Genomic DNA, 15,892 nt, shown 5'->3' on the forward strand with positions numbered 1-15,892 from the left:
CTTTGTCTATATGAGCAAAACCAATTCAAATGGGATTCAATGTTTGTCCAACCAATTCATCACAGCAAATTCACTAAGAAGTGCCCCACTAGTTGTGGGCCTGGTATTTGAGTTTGCCATCATATACCAGCTCCGTGGTAGAGATGAATAGCCTGAAGCATTTGATCCCTTCTGAATCAGTGACACGCAAATATAGACATAGTCTTTAAGGAACGTTGAACTTGATTGTGCCCTGCTTTGAGTGGGTTTAAGGTCAGCTTTGGAACTGGAGAGGGTAATCCAAATACACCACTAGTGAGTTTTATCTTTATTATCTTTTAACCTGCACCTCTGATTTATTGCTGTTTGTTTAATTTATATGATACCTTTAGTTCATAGTAGTAACATCTTTCTTAACTCTGAGAGAAGTACAAGCTTTTGAACTGTCCTAAAATTATTTCATTTCCATGTAACAAATAGTGATATTTTATTCATGGGCAATTAGGAGATACAAGCAAAAGGTAGATCCACTCTTCGTTTCCAAATTCTTTTATGAAGTCTACCAAGAATGGCTTTTGCATATTTACTTGCACTTAGGGAAGGACACATTTAATACTTGTTTTCATTGTGCATACTTTTAATAAGTTCTACAAGTTTTTACTTGCTAAATATGAGATAGCTGTCTAAATATTGGATGTCTGTCTTTTACATTACATTAAATAAGGTTCCATATAAATGTGATAAAAATGGAAAAATACACATTATCTCTTCTCTTTGCATGACATTTAAGCACTGTAAATGATAAAGCCCCTGTCATCTCCTTATGAAAAACTATAGGTAATGTCTTATGTTAATATGACAGTAGAATCACAATTTAATCAAAAAAATTTAGCAATAATGTTTTATTCTTTTAGCCAGGAAAATAGTTGCCTACAAATATTATCAGAACTAATCTTAAATAGAGTTTACCAAATCAGTCAGGTCAAATAATTATCTTAAAATCCCAATCATTTTGCCTATTATCTGTAAAATAATAAAAAGTAATAAAAACATTACTTTTGAATGTATCTATGAAACTCAGAAAATGTATAATGTTGGAAAACATGAAATGCAAGCTTAGCCATTATTTTTCTATTCTTCCTAATAATTTTGATTTTGTGAGTTATAGTTCTTTTTTGTGACTTATTTTGATACTGTTTTAATCTTTTCCATCTCCCTTGAAACCTGTTTTTTAACTTGAAAAATCATTTCCTATCATTGTGAGGGTCAGTTCATGTATGCCAATACAATACCATTTCCAAAATTCATCTCCATCACAGGAAATAATTCTAGCATCAGTAAAGTTCTTTCTCTTCCTATTGTCAATAGCTCTGCTAGATAGAAATCTATCATTCACCTAGTACTCTCACTTTGAAATTCAATTGATTCCACTGTGACATCTTAAGAATTTAAAAGGCACTTGGAAAAACATTGCATGACTACCCCTGGAAGCAAAAAAGTCATATCCAGTTTTATGGTAATTTCCACATGGGTTTTAGTGTGGACAAACTGCACATGTACCAGAAATCTTATATATATATATAAGATTTTATATATATTTACTATATATAGTATATATACATATAATGTATCCTATATAATGTATTACATGTAATACATTATATAGGATACATTATATGTATACATTTTATTACATGTAATACATTATATGTATATAATACATCTCTTCAGCTTAGTTATTTCATGTCTTTTATGCTTTGAATGTTGTTTGGCAGAGAAGATAATATGCATAGACCAAGTTTCTATAAAAGGATATATGTATCTTTATATTTTCGGAGTCTACCATAGCAACTCCTACAGAATGTTTTCTGGTGATCACACAATGTGTATATACTACTCCAATGGTTATGTCCACTATTTCTAGAGATGAAGGATTTGGTGGAGCACTTGTGCTAATGTCATTCCATCCAAATTCCTATAACTCAGTTGAGGGCCTGCAAGATAGCACATCAACCATCTTATCAACCAATCCCTGTTTCACATAAAATAAACATACTGAGTGTCATTAAGTGCACCTTCAGATCAATGATTTTTTTGCAAATGACATTCAAGTGCTGTTTGCGTAGTGCATTTTTGCTGATAAAAGCAAATTAAATTAGCACAACTACAAGTGTGCTGATAAAAACTAAAACTGAACAGCAGTACCATTAGCTAACAAAGTAATATTTCTTTTTACTGCGTTCTGCCATTTAGTTATTATCCTATTGGAAATCTAATTATAATCCTTTTACTCCCTAGTCAAACTTCACAGTTTTTGCAAGCTTAGCACTGACAAGTGATTTCATTACATTTGATTGCCTGCGCCCAGATTGACTTAACTTCACTTGGAGACCTAAAAGCCCTCTCAGTTTCTCAGATTCCCTGTTTGCACATTACTGCAACAGCTCCTTTAATTAATTAGCATGAACAGCAGTAACATGAACTGCTGAACAGAAAATAACATCATTTTATGATCTCAGGGAGACTTCTCCTTTTGCATGTTTATACCTTAGTTAACTTTTGTGTGACTATATTTCATTGTTAGTGGCTAGTGGTATAGTTGACAGTGCATGTTTCCTAAATTTAAAAAAATTGAAGTTAACATCTTAATAACAATAGGTAAAACAAAAACAGAATATGAAGCTCCTACATTTTAGAAAATAGACAACTGCCATCATGAACTGACTTTATAGTAATAAAATAAAATACTAAAGTTCAGGGGAGATAACGTCATAAAGTACAAGGGCACAGTGACATACTGCCCCTGTATCTGCCACTGCATTTGCTTGGGGAAAAAAAATAAACCACAAAATGAGTAACTGTGTTTTGCCCATGGAATGTCAATTTCTGTGAATAATTTTTACATTTTATTTTAGGTATACGTGTTTGACAAAGACACAAGATGATTTAGCACTGGAATATATTTTCCTCTGATATTTTTTCCATAAACGTGGTGGCATCCTAAATAATTTTTTATTCCTTTTGCTACTGACACACTAGAAGTAGATATGAAGTCAAATCTACATGTGAAAGGAAATCAAAATTTGATGTAAAAGTAAACCTACTAGACCTTTTTTTTTTCCTGAACCATTTTTGCTCAGAAAAAGGGGATCTTATTAAGACTACAGACTGGCCATTCAAAGATATAAAAGTCATGATCTCATCTATGCAGTAACTGATGAAGCTGCCACTGAAGAATTAAAAGCAAAAAAAGTGTCATTTGACTGCAAAAGCAGCAAATATCATTTTAACATCTATTATAATATATTAAAAATTACAATTTAGGGCATAATTTAATATGCATACCTTATGGCATAGAACATTTAATATATATTCATAATATAAAATATATGCAAATATGTCTATTTTTATCAATTCTCTCAAAATCAATTTGAACAGTGTCTATCCTTCCTTGACCCCTTAGACCTCCTTATTATCTTTTCTCTTTGGCACTTGCTTACTAACCTAAAACAACATTCCTCCCAAGAAGTTAAGATGCCATGCCAATATTTCCTAAAAGCAACTACCCTTGGAATAGGATTATCATTGTAGAATTTGGAAGAATAGTAAGAAAAGTGATAGTAAGAGTGTGAAAGGGAGCCAGAAAAAATAAATTGCATATGATTTATTGCCATGTATGTGATATGACAAGAAAAACTAAAAGGAGAACAGATGGAATTTTATTATAGACTTTTCTAATTTCCTCTACCACAGTGTGCTCTCCATCTTTCTCTATCTCTAGGGGTTCCACTGACTGCTTCCTACCCTAAACTCACCAACCATTAATTATTAATTTCCCTCCCATTGATGCCTTGTACTGTGTTGGAAGATATACACAGGTACTCTGATGTTCCCATTGTAAAGTGAAAATATTTTCTTATAAATTGGAGGTATATAGCAAATCAGAGACCAGAGGAATTGTGGGAAGTAGGTCTTAAAAATTTTCTTTTAAATGCTTCCTTGAAGAGTAGGATCCTTTTATTTCCTAGAGAAACTTTATTGCAATGACCATGATACAATGGGAAAAGACCCTAGCACACACCCCACAGAGAAGATACCAGCATCTTTCTCTAAAGCAGCAAAAATTTTTTTCTGTACAGTTTATTAAATGGCCTGTGTCTTTTTATTTTCTTTCTCAGAAAGTATTTTCTCCTAACTTTCTTCATCCTCCCACAGGATTTTTATCCTGACTGGTGGTACCTCTTTGCTGTGAAATATCTGTCAGACCATAGTACACATTCTAATTTTTTCTTAGGAGGATGGGAAGAGCTTGCATCAATTATTTAATCGTTTAGGGCCTGGTTGTCATGGATTCGCTTGCACCACACACATGCATTGTTAACAAAATTATTTTCAGTGACCACAAGACTGTCATGGTAATTATGATGGTAACATACAATCTCATATACAGATCAAAGACTTGCAGTTCTAGCTACATGTTAATTACATAACAGATCAAATTGCAGTGATAGCAAATAGTGAGACTTGCCAGCCATGATAAGTTGTTCTGCTAGTCAGCATGTTGAGTCTACAGGAGTAATTCACTAATTAACAGGTGTTTTTTACTATAATCTAGGAAGGGCTGTTTAACTTAACTCTGATAACTGCTTGACCAGTTACTTTATGCCCCATCCTGTTTACATATACAATACAATTTTTGAAGCTTAGTATTCACCATATGCCAACCCCAACCCAGGTATACCTGAAGGACATGCAAAAGGAAAAACATTTTCCTAATTAAAAGATTAAGTCAAGTTTTACTTTTTTACTTCCATATTTGTGTTTTAATAAATAAAACAAACAGCATTTTCATAGAAGGCTGTAATCACATGCCATCATTTTCATAGTACCTTAAAAATTAAAATTATGATGTTGCTACCACATGAATCTGTGGAGGTTCTGTTCCAAGATACTTATCATTCTGAGAATGAGGAATTCATAGCCTAAAATTGGAATAGTGAAAAAAGAAAGGCAGGACCTATTATATGTATAGCATGATGTACTTTGTGTTATCCTGTAAATAATATCCTCTAGGAGGATTATTTCTGGGAGGTAGTTTGGAAAGATGTGATTAACTTCTGTTTTGTAAGTATGAAAATAACCTAAGTTAATTTGCTTGCCATTGACAGTGGGAACTAAAACACAGGAATCTTAACTCTCACTCATTTATCTCACTGTGCATCACTATCAATCCATTCTTGTAAATATCTCACATAGTTAGCTAGTTAGGATAAGTAACAAGACTACAGTATTATCCCATGCAAGACAGTGCATTGGGGTTCAGGGAAAGGGAAGAAGCTTCTCTACGTCATAGTTAATTAATCAAAATAGTCTAAAAGCAGGTGTAATTTAATAATCACTTCTGCTTTTAAAAGTTTACACTTCAGGGACTGTTGTGGGGTGGGGGGAGGGGGGAGGGATAGCATTGGGAGATATACCTAATGCTAGATGACGAGTTGGTGGGTGCAGCGCACCAGCATGGCACATGTATACATATGTAACTTACCTGCACATTGCGCACATGTACCATAGAGCCTAAAGTATAATAATAATAATAATAATAATAATAATAATAATAAAAAGAAAAAAGTTTGTAAAGATTGGGGTAATATTTATAAAATTTAGACAAATACCACACAACTCCCTTTTCTATTTAAAACTGTGTGGAGCAGCTGAAATAGTAACAGAAATAAACTTTTTTATTCTTACTAAACTCACTTCACCCTGTCTGTCAGAACTAGATTCCAACAGAGCCTTGCTATCTAATTTTACATTTTGTTTTATTTTATTTGTTGAGACGGAGTTTCATGCTTGTTACCCAGGCAGGAGTGCAGTGGCATGATATTGGCTCACTGCGACCTCTGCCTCTCAAGTTCAAGCGATTCTCCTGCCTCAGCCTCCCAAGTAGCTGGGATTACAGGTGTGGGCCACCACACTCAGCTAACTTTGAATTTTCACCATGTTGTTCAGGCTGATCTCAGGCTCCTGACCTCAGGTAATCCACCTGCCTCAGTCTCTCAAAATGCTGGGATTACAGGCGTGAGCTGCCACTCCCAGCCACTTAACTAATTTTAGACTGGGATTCCTTATGCAGCATTAGCATAAAGTTTTATTTATTTGCTCTAGGGAACTTATTTTTCATTTATAATAGACATGTAACATTATCTTTTGGAAATTAAAATGAATTTAAAGAAAAACATTCTTTTGGATTTTATACACAACTCCTTTAAGGCCCCTAACCTCTTGACCCTTTCAAGTTTACATTTTACTTTTTTAATATTTGAAAATTAACATTGCTAATGATCCACATACTTCAGCTGGAATCTACTTTTTGTCAGTAATGCAAATGATTTTTGGAGCAACAGTTCCACCAAATACTTTATTAGCTTTCAAGAAAGCATCATTATTTTACAAACATTTCTTTCCTATCTTCCTGTTCTTTCACTATCAGGGGAACCTGCCCCCAGTATTTCAATGTAGGTTCTTTCTATTTTCCATAAGTGTCAGCCGGCTGAGAAATAAAGAGAAAGAGTACAAAGAGAGGAATTTTAAAGCTGGGACACCGGGGATGACATCACATATCGGTAGGACCGTGATGTCCGCCTGAGCCTTAAAGCCAGCAAGTTTTATTAAGGATTTCAAAAGGGGAGGGGGTGGAAGAACAGGGAGTAGGTCACAAGATCACATGCTTCAAAGGGCAAAAAGGAGAACAAAAATCACATGCTTCTGAGAAAACAGGACAAGGGCAAAATCAGAAACTCCTGATAAGGGCCCAACAAAGATCACAAGGCAAAGGGCAAAAGCAGAATTACTGATAAGGGTCTATGTTCAGTGGTGCACGTATTGTCTTGATAAACATCTTAAACAACAGAAAACAGGGTTCAAGAGCAGAGAACAAGTTTGACCTCAAATTTACCAGGGCAAGGTTTTTCCCCACCCTAGTAAGCCTGAGGGTACTACAGGACACTGGGGTGTGTTTGAGTCCTTGTCTCAACCTCATAAGACGGACACTCCCAGAACAGCCATTTATAGACCTCCCCCCAGGAATGCATTCTTCTCCAGGGTATTCATTATTAATATTCCTTGCTAGGAAAAGAATTTAGCAGTATCTTCCCTACTTCCACATCCGTTTACAGGCTCTCTGCAAGAAGAAAAATATGGCTCTATTTTGCCCGACCCCACAGGCAGTCAGACCTTATGGTTATCTTCCCTTGTTCCCTGAAAATCGCTGTTATTCTGTTCTTTTTCAAGGTGCACTGATTTAATATTGTTCAAACACACATGTTTTACAATCAATTTGTACAATTAACACAATTATCACAGTAGTCCTGAGGTGACATACATCCTCAGCTTACGAAGATAACAGGATTAAGAGATTAAAGTAAGACAGGGGTAAGAAATTATTAAAGTATCATTTGGGAACTGGTAAATGTCCATGAAATCTTCACAATTTATGTTCCTCTGCCGCGCGGCTCCAGCCGGTCCCTCCATTCAGGATCCCTGACTTCCTGCAACATTTCACAAATGTCTAAGTGCTCTTGTTTTCATTAAAATAATAAAAATGAATAGATGCAATGTTGATCTCAGCATCTGTGAGCAACCATTTAATAATGAGTGAGGAAAAACCCTCAATAGAGAGCACTAATAAACCCTCAAATCTTACTATTCCCTGATAACTGCATTTCAACCTTCTATGGGAAATGTTGGATGTCATCATTTTTAACATTGTACAAGTTAACATTTGTTTATCCATTACTTTCATTTTTCACTTTCCTCTTTATTTTTATTTGTTTAAAATTGAGTATTATAGTGTTCTATCAGTTTAGCAGACAAAAGTAGTAGTTAAAAGTTATTTAAAAATAGAACTTAACTATACTTTAAAATGTTACCTAAAATATTTCCAATCTGCATCTGGTACAAAACTTAAATCAATTAGACTTTTAAGAAACATTTTGTGGCCAGGCGTGGCGGCTCACGTCTGTAACCCCAGCACTTTGGGAGACCGAGGCAGGTGGATTGCCTCAGGCATGGAGTTTGGGACCAGCCTGGCTAACATGGAGAAATTTTTAGACTCTACTAAAAATACAAAAAATAGCCAGGTGTGATGGCACATGCCTGTAGTCCCAGCTACCTGGGAGGCTGAGGCAGGAGAATCGCTTGAACCTGGGAGGCAGAGGTTGCAGTGAGCTGAGATCACACCACTGCACTCCAGCCTGTGCAACAGAGCAAGACTCTGTCTCAGAAAAAAAAAAAGAAAAAAGAAGAAAAAACATTTTGTAACTTATATGCTTATGGAAAGTGGGGGACTTGATCTCAGATTATTTAGAGATTTAGAGAAATGGCATAGAAACATAATTCACACTTTTCACTGTAGCATTATCCACAACAAGAAAATAATGAAAGAGGATGGCATTCCATATATGCCATATCTACATGTGGAGTGGCTCCTGACATAGTGTTCCATATGTGTTAGTTTTTATTTATTCTCCTCTCCCTTCCTCTCTCTTCTCAGATGAAAAATAGAATTTCAGTACTTCTAAAGCTCTTAATGTGGCTCAACAGTTGCAGATCTCTGTACTGGACATGTGCACTTCTATTGCCATTTTATAACCAGTATGTGAGAGGCACAGTGAAGTGGCAGAAAGAGCACTGATCTAGTAGTCAGAATTTCTCAGTTACTAACTCGCTAACTCAGTTACTAACCTTGAGAAGTCATTTACCTTCTCTCTGCCTTAACTTTAGTAAAATAGGTATCATAATACTTGCCTATTCTTCCTCATCAATAAGTTAGATACATACTATCTGATAAGTATGGCAAGCACAAGGTATAATTATTACTGTGCCCTATAAAATACACTCAAATTTGATTTTGTGTTTTCTAATGTTGATTTCAGTAGGAGTGAACTATTTGGCCTATAAGTGATGTGTAAAACTTCCTCTAAAGAATGTGCTCTCCCGTAGATGGTTATGGTTAGTGACATCTCTACATTTTATCCCCATGTGTGAGCAGAAGGGCATTCATGCTTCCTTTTTAGGGTATGTTTTCTAAGAACTAGAGATTCAATAAAGGGGAAAGGGATGTATTAAATAATTATTTCACAAAACCAGGGTGCATTACAAGTGAGTGAGATAGTTTGATACTCCATTATGATACCATTTGCACAAAAAAAGATGACCTATTGACCTATCCTGGTCTTTATTTTGAATAAATTGTAAGTCAGATATTTTTAAGGCTAATGAGCCCAAATGGTTATTATTTTCAAGAAACCTCTGTTTTTAAAAAAATATGTCATGTTCTAAAAATAAACACCAGAACCTTCTGAAAAAAATGACTCCAAAATAGCGCTCTTCTCTAGACAAAGAGTAATCAAACACTATATTATATCTTCCCCTTGCTTGCAATTGTCTGCTTTTCCTACTTTCAAATTAGTAAGTGATATTTATACTACTGCAATAATAACTGACTGGACCCCAAACTAATCTCACTACTGTCACTTCTTTGATTTGAGAATATCATGTTCTGAACATATTTCCACAACTAAAGTTGAGTTTCTACAATTAATTCTACATTTAATTAGGATTGAATCTAAGACTGAAGTGGAAAACAAGTGGAGCATTAACTAGCACATTATTTTATCTCTCTCTTATTCAGGTTAGGAAAACATGACCTTCAAGAGATTATCTTACTTGCTGCTAAATAATATAGTGCCCATTTGTAAATCAGAAGCACAGCACTAATTAAGCAACATAAAGAAAACATAGAACTTACTTCTTAGCGGGAGAACTCATTAGAAAATATTGCCAATAGTTCAAGAATAGCTTAGCTACCTCAAAAGAAAGGTTTGATAGCCTAAAGTACACCTGTGTGAATTCTATTAGTTCGTATTGCAGTCCCATTGTTTATAGAGGTAAACAAGTGGTGAGGAGACATTTGGAAACAAACATGAACCTTGGGTAGGAAAAATCACAGATGCATTTTATTGTAAATATAAACCTCTAAACATATTATAGATACAGTTCTTGGTAGTTTTTTGAAAAATAAAAAGTGAGCAATTACTTTCAAATAACCATCCTGTCAGGGAAGGAAATCTCATACTGAGGGAACATTGCAGTCATTAGCAAAGATTTTGACTCACAAAAAACGGTATAGGCCTTTACTAATGTTTTAGACTGTGGAGGAAAAAACAATTCCTAAATGCCTTGCTTATTAAGCTAGTTATGCATTTTGCTGCAGGTTGTAAAGAAGAAGAACATGCACAAGGGGCTCATAAGCATATTTTAGAGTTAGGGAATATCATTTACTCCATATTTATATTGTCAATATCACACCTAGAGAATAAGATTAAGCTTTAAAATACTGTAAATCTACGCTTTTGCTCACCTTTGTATAATTTCATTTTTAATAAAATGAGACTCATATAAATGAATATTTGATTAAGGGATAAACCTAATAAAATAATACATTAATTGCAGAGAGATTTATTCAAATCTTGAACATATATAGCACAGCGAAATACTAGAAAGTGAGTTTGTGGTTTTCAGTGAAGTGCATTGAGTAGATTTTGAATTTCCTTTGTTCGAATGAAATTTTGACCAGGTCTTATTGTTTTTTCTGTGCAGCCTGAACACTGATGCCGGAACTCCAACTGATCATAGGCACGAATAGGGTGCTGTAGCAGTTACCTGCTTATCTAGTGTTGTAAATTATTTAGAATTCATACTCAAATCCTTAAAATATGGAACCTTTAATTAGTGTTTGTTCATTACTGATAAATAGAACCTTACACATACAGGAAAAATGTCCTAGAGAATGGGTTTCACAGGTTTTTAGGGGATAGTCATAATAATGACTGAACACATTTTACGCTTCTTTAACCTCTTTCTTTCAAGGAGTTCATAGTGCTTCAAAAACATTATCACATTAATTCACACAGAATCCTAGTGGGGTAAGTAGGTGGAAGAATTTTTAAGACAGAGAAAATGCTATTTCTAAATGGTGTGAGACAAATTAAAATGCAGGCACACCTACTTTAAGCTGCAATTACTGTGAAATAACTACTTGTCTGACCTGGTATTTAACAGAAATTATATCAGGTGGTAAATCATTTGTGCAAATGATCGATATTTGTTATCACTGCTTTGGAGCTCTCATTTCTAAAAGAAACACTTGGCCTGTAGTGTTCTCTAAGAAAATATAAGGAGCTCTAGTTTTTAGATTTTACCACACCCAGTTTTTCCTTTGAACTGTTGATGGTGGAGCAAGTCCTTTAACCCCTTTCTACTAGCACATTCCTGATTTGCAAAGAATGCAATGATAAAAACAGATACCCAAGCTGCTAAAAATACCCCTTTACTATTTTCTTCTCTCCTCCCATCCCCAATCTTGCTTCCTCTTTATTAAGCTATTAACAAGCAAACAGAATGAAAAATCTATAGGCATAAGAAAAGAGAAAGACAGATGGGTCAGTGAGATTATGGATATTTTATACTGTTCACTCTCTGGTCTAGACATAGCCAGATTCCTAACGTGTTCAAATGATTAGGACCAAATGGGTCATTTGGCTTGAATTGCCCAGGAAATGGCTTCAAATATTTTTAACTGTTTACTTAGAGGAGATCTGACCATTGGCTGGGGGCAGATACCTGTTATCATCATTTTGATGCCTACTAAAAATCTAATAGAGCAGCATTCCAATGTGTTATATGGTACTCTGATGATCAAAAAGATTTAATGCTCCTCCTAAAGTGCCCTCCTTACATTAAACAAAATCTAATCCATTGTGTTGTTTTCACGTCTGCCCTAGCATTAAGTTCTGATGTGACAGAAGCACCAACTATCTTCTGCAAAAAGCCAACTGAGTTTTTATCCATTTTCTAATAAGAGGTTCCCCATGGCAGTACATGCAATTTCTGCAGGAATGGCCACCCACTCTAAACACTTAAAAATATTACATTAATTCATATCGATGTGACATTTCAGTAATTCCATGCTCTGAAGGAATGTTTTGTAAAGCATAAGCATTTGGATTCTGGTATTCTTCACAGGCTGTAGAAGGTCTGCTTATATAGAGTAGGTGTACTGTTTTAGCCCAATTCAGTGAAATAATGCCAAATTAGAAATAAGTCATGGAGAAGGATTGAAGCAAGTCAAATAAAAACTTTTATTAATATCAAATATCTGAAATAAATAACAGTGACAGGTGACTAAAAATATAACATCCAAGAAAGTCTCATCATTAAACAGAATTTCCAAATTAACTAAGTTACTTCAAAATAAACTAGTGTCTTTTGTTTAAATAAGTAGATATGTTTAACTTACCTTGTTTGAACTATGAGGACTCCTCATGTGTATTTTTTTCTGGCCTTTTCCCATATATCTGCCTTGTTTATGACACATGATTTTAGCTATTCTGGCTCATAGGCTTAGGATATATACCACAGGGCAAGTCTCACATTTACTTGAGTTTGGAGCAGCTATTTGTGGCCCAGTAAAGATAACTCAACTGATTAGGAGAGGTTCATCTCCTGTATGGAGTGTCCACACTGACCTTCTGTGTCATGGCATATGCCCATGTCAGGCAGTGCTGTGCTAAAGGAAGGATTGCATGGACTTTTGTTTTTACTTTAAAAATGGTCACATTTGTATGTATCAGATTCCCCTTTTTACCTATCTGATAAATCCCAAAGCAATAAACTCTGTCAGCTCTCCCCAAATGTCAGCATGTGTCCCTCTTTTTAAGTTCTCAAGCTCGGTAACATTCCCCTGGAGAGACTTTGTTAGTTTCTCTTCCTGATCTTTAATCTTATTGACATCCAGAGTTCATATCAGATCATCTCTGTTTAGAGCTCAAGAACAAACCCTTTTAAGAACATGAAACATTCCATTACTAATTAGCTGTTTCCTGTTCCTAATGAAGCGAGCACACTGGGTCTGGATTAAAATTCAGCTACTACTCCTCTCTGTTTATGGTTCCAGATGTTTTTTGTTTATCTAGGAGATTACTTTGACAGCTACTACTAAGTGATAAATCACTCATATTATAGCTGAAATGCATTTTGAAATTGAAATGTGGCAAACTTTGAGATTGCTCCAAGGATCAGTGTCAGTTAGCAGTTCATTACTGGCATCTTCCTTATGATCATTCAGCATTGGCACATGTAAAACAGTAACCAAATATGTGTCAACATTATACAACATGCTACACAGGGGTCTATTTTGCTACTGTCCTCAAAATTGGGAGAAAAAGTTTTACTACGATGAAATCTCAATTTATCGTCTTCTTGTAGAAAAGTTGATTCACTTAATATTGTTTTCTTCTTGCTAGCCTAGTTTTTCTTTCAATTTTTGACCAGCTATGGAAACTATTCCTAATAGGCCTTGTAAGCAGACACATAAAGGATGTGGGCAAATATTTCTGTCTCTAAATAAAGGCAAGAAATAAACATAACAAAAGTAGAAATTTTTCAGAAACTGCATTTTTCTAAAGGACAAATGGTGATTGTCTTTCGCTATTCATTGCTGAGTTCATGTACCCTTTTTAAGGGGACATAGTGTGTGCTATTCCTTTCCAGTTTGTAATGTTCACAATTTGTGTTGCATGATTTAAGCTTTAGCTATTTTGTATAAATTTCAATCCTGGTAAAATGACTGTCATTTCATGTCGAACAGCTTTCCTTTGACATTTAGGCTGTGTATACAAAGGATGAGGTAGACTGGAGGACTGAGCAAATATTTGGTCAATTCATCAGAGTAAATATTCTCAGACTCCACAAAGGAGTTGGAACAATTACCAGTGTCCAAAAATTCAAGCTTTGTTTTCTTCTGGTCCCTGGAAAAGTTTAAGTGAATTCCATGGGCTTCTTGGAAAAATGTCTGGTTGCCCTCTGATGAAGTCCAACCCTCCATGAGTCTGACTAACCCAAATCCCAAATCTTTTATTCATCTATTACCTTACTACATCTTTATTTTTGGTTCTGAGGTATTATCTAGAAAATTCTGCTACTCACCATGATACCTTATACGCAGAAAGAATAAAGATTTTAAAGATATTATACACAAGGTTAAAAAAGGGTATAATTTCCTCCTAACAAGCTTTGACCAGATTGACTTAATATTTTAGATTAGACATATTAGTCCAACAATGATAATGTCCTCTCCATTATATGTGAAAATAAAGCACTTGACTCAGAAACATTATCTTTAAGTATTTCTCAAGCACAGGTAATGGATTTGTACTGATTCATCCACACTTCTTTTCCTACTTCTTTTGTAACCAAAAGCCAGTCTTTGTGATGCATCTAAATAGAGACTCGGGTTATAAGCCATTGCTATGGAAAATAACAAGGTTTGACAAAAAGAGGTAGAAGAAATTTTTTTAAAAAAATTTCCAACAGTAACTTTTACCCACCCAAATTAAATATTATCTAACTCTAGGATGGCATGGGCTCTTTTAATGACTATCATTTAGAGGGATACCAGTTTGACTAAACACTGTAGCTAAAACGATATTCAGAACTAGTCTCCCTTCATGCAGTATACACAGTCTCAGGGTTAACCCGGGACAGGAAATTTTAAATGTACAAAGCTGTCATTATCTTAGTTCATAACCAGATATTCTTTTCCCCCTGTTTTGGTAAACCATAGGGATGGTATTTCAGATGCACCATTATATACAAAAAGAAAAAGTAATATAGATTATTACAGACATTATAATATAGTTCATGAAGAGCCTTTATCAGTCTTCAATGTCTCCGGTGCTGTGGAAAGAAGAACAGAAGCTATAGCATAAAATTTGAAGGATCTTTGAAAACTGACAGATGAAAATATAGAAATGTTAAGAAATGTTAAATTTTACCAACACTAAATTGAGCCTGTTACATCAGATCATTTTAGATTCCTGAAGATAGAAGTTTTAGTATTTTTAAGCACGTATCAGAATGACTCTTCATAAGAACTAACTTGTTTTCTTTTTTTTAAAGGAGGTAACTATTACTGTTTAGAAATGGCACAACAGTTGTATTCAGCCTGAAAGGTCCTCGCTGGCTTTACATAAATGAAGATGCTTGTGATTCCAGTTTATCTCTGAAACTATTCAACATGGAGTTATTTCAATTTTGTTTATCAGCAAAGCTTTGTTTACTGAAGGAGCTATTTAATCTATGTTACGTTAAAAAAGAAACACGTGTACATTTTAAAAGCAATGATGTAAACTTTGTTCTTGCATTAGATTGACCAGTTTAAAAATATGAATGAAATCCTAATGGCTAAAGTAACTTGACCATATTTGATGCTTTTCTATGCTCATTTCAACTTGGCTTTTTGTCTTTTAAATTTAAAAAAAAATGCAGTAGTGTGTTAGAGACTAGAAACTTATATGTATGGTTTCCCTGTTCTACTATATATAACGTTAAAGTACACCTTCTTTGTTAAAAATGTACTTGCTAAACTGCAGCATAAATAAAAACTTTTTGACTTTGTCAATTGTCACTGAGTATTTCTTTTCAAACTGCCAACTGCAGTCATTGAAACATATAGTAGAGTCAGTGCAAATCAAAATACAGGAACTAGCCAGATGTTTGCAAATCTTCCTCTAGTTTTGTTATTTTCAAGCAGAGAAGAACACAGTTCTTATTTCAGTTCATCTGTTTAAGCAGGCTGATATTCCTGTCCTCGACTGTTATATTGATTCACACTGGATTGCGTTTTCCTAGTTATGTGTGCATAGTGAACCTGCTTCCAGGAGGAAGGGTTACATTGGGAAGCAGGAAAAGTGGGTGCACCAAGAACTAGAAAATATTTTCTGAGTATCTGTTATCATCAAAAGTTTATTCTAGGGCCACCTACACTAAAAAGCAAACAAAAATGGAAGGGATA

The 15,892-nt window shown here is 34.7% G+C and overlaps 1 protein-coding gene across 1 annotated transcript in view; it reads left to right on the forward strand.

Moving 5' to 3' along the window:
- The window catches only part of DACH2 (dachshund family transcription factor 2), a 672,782-nt gene extending 657,287 nt beyond the window's left edge, over positions 1–15,495 (forward strand). Inside the window, exon 12 of the mRNA XM_054470661.1 lies at positions 14,998–15,495. Within this exon, the coding sequence (XP_054326636.1) occupies positions 14,998–15,047 (50 nt within the window). The 3' untranslated portion in view covers positions 15,048–15,495. The remainder of the gene's footprint in view (positions 1–14,997) is intronic.
- The last annotated feature ends 397 nt before the right edge of the window (positions 15,496–15,892 follow it).

This window comes from Pongo pygmaeus, chromosome X (genome assembly GCF_028885625.2).
Source record: "Pongo pygmaeus isolate AG05252 chromosome X, NHGRI_mPonPyg2-v2.0_pri, whole genome shotgun sequence".
In the NCBI taxonomy this organism is placed as follows: Eukaryota; Metazoa; Chordata; class Mammalia; order Primates; family Hominidae; genus Pongo; species Pongo pygmaeus.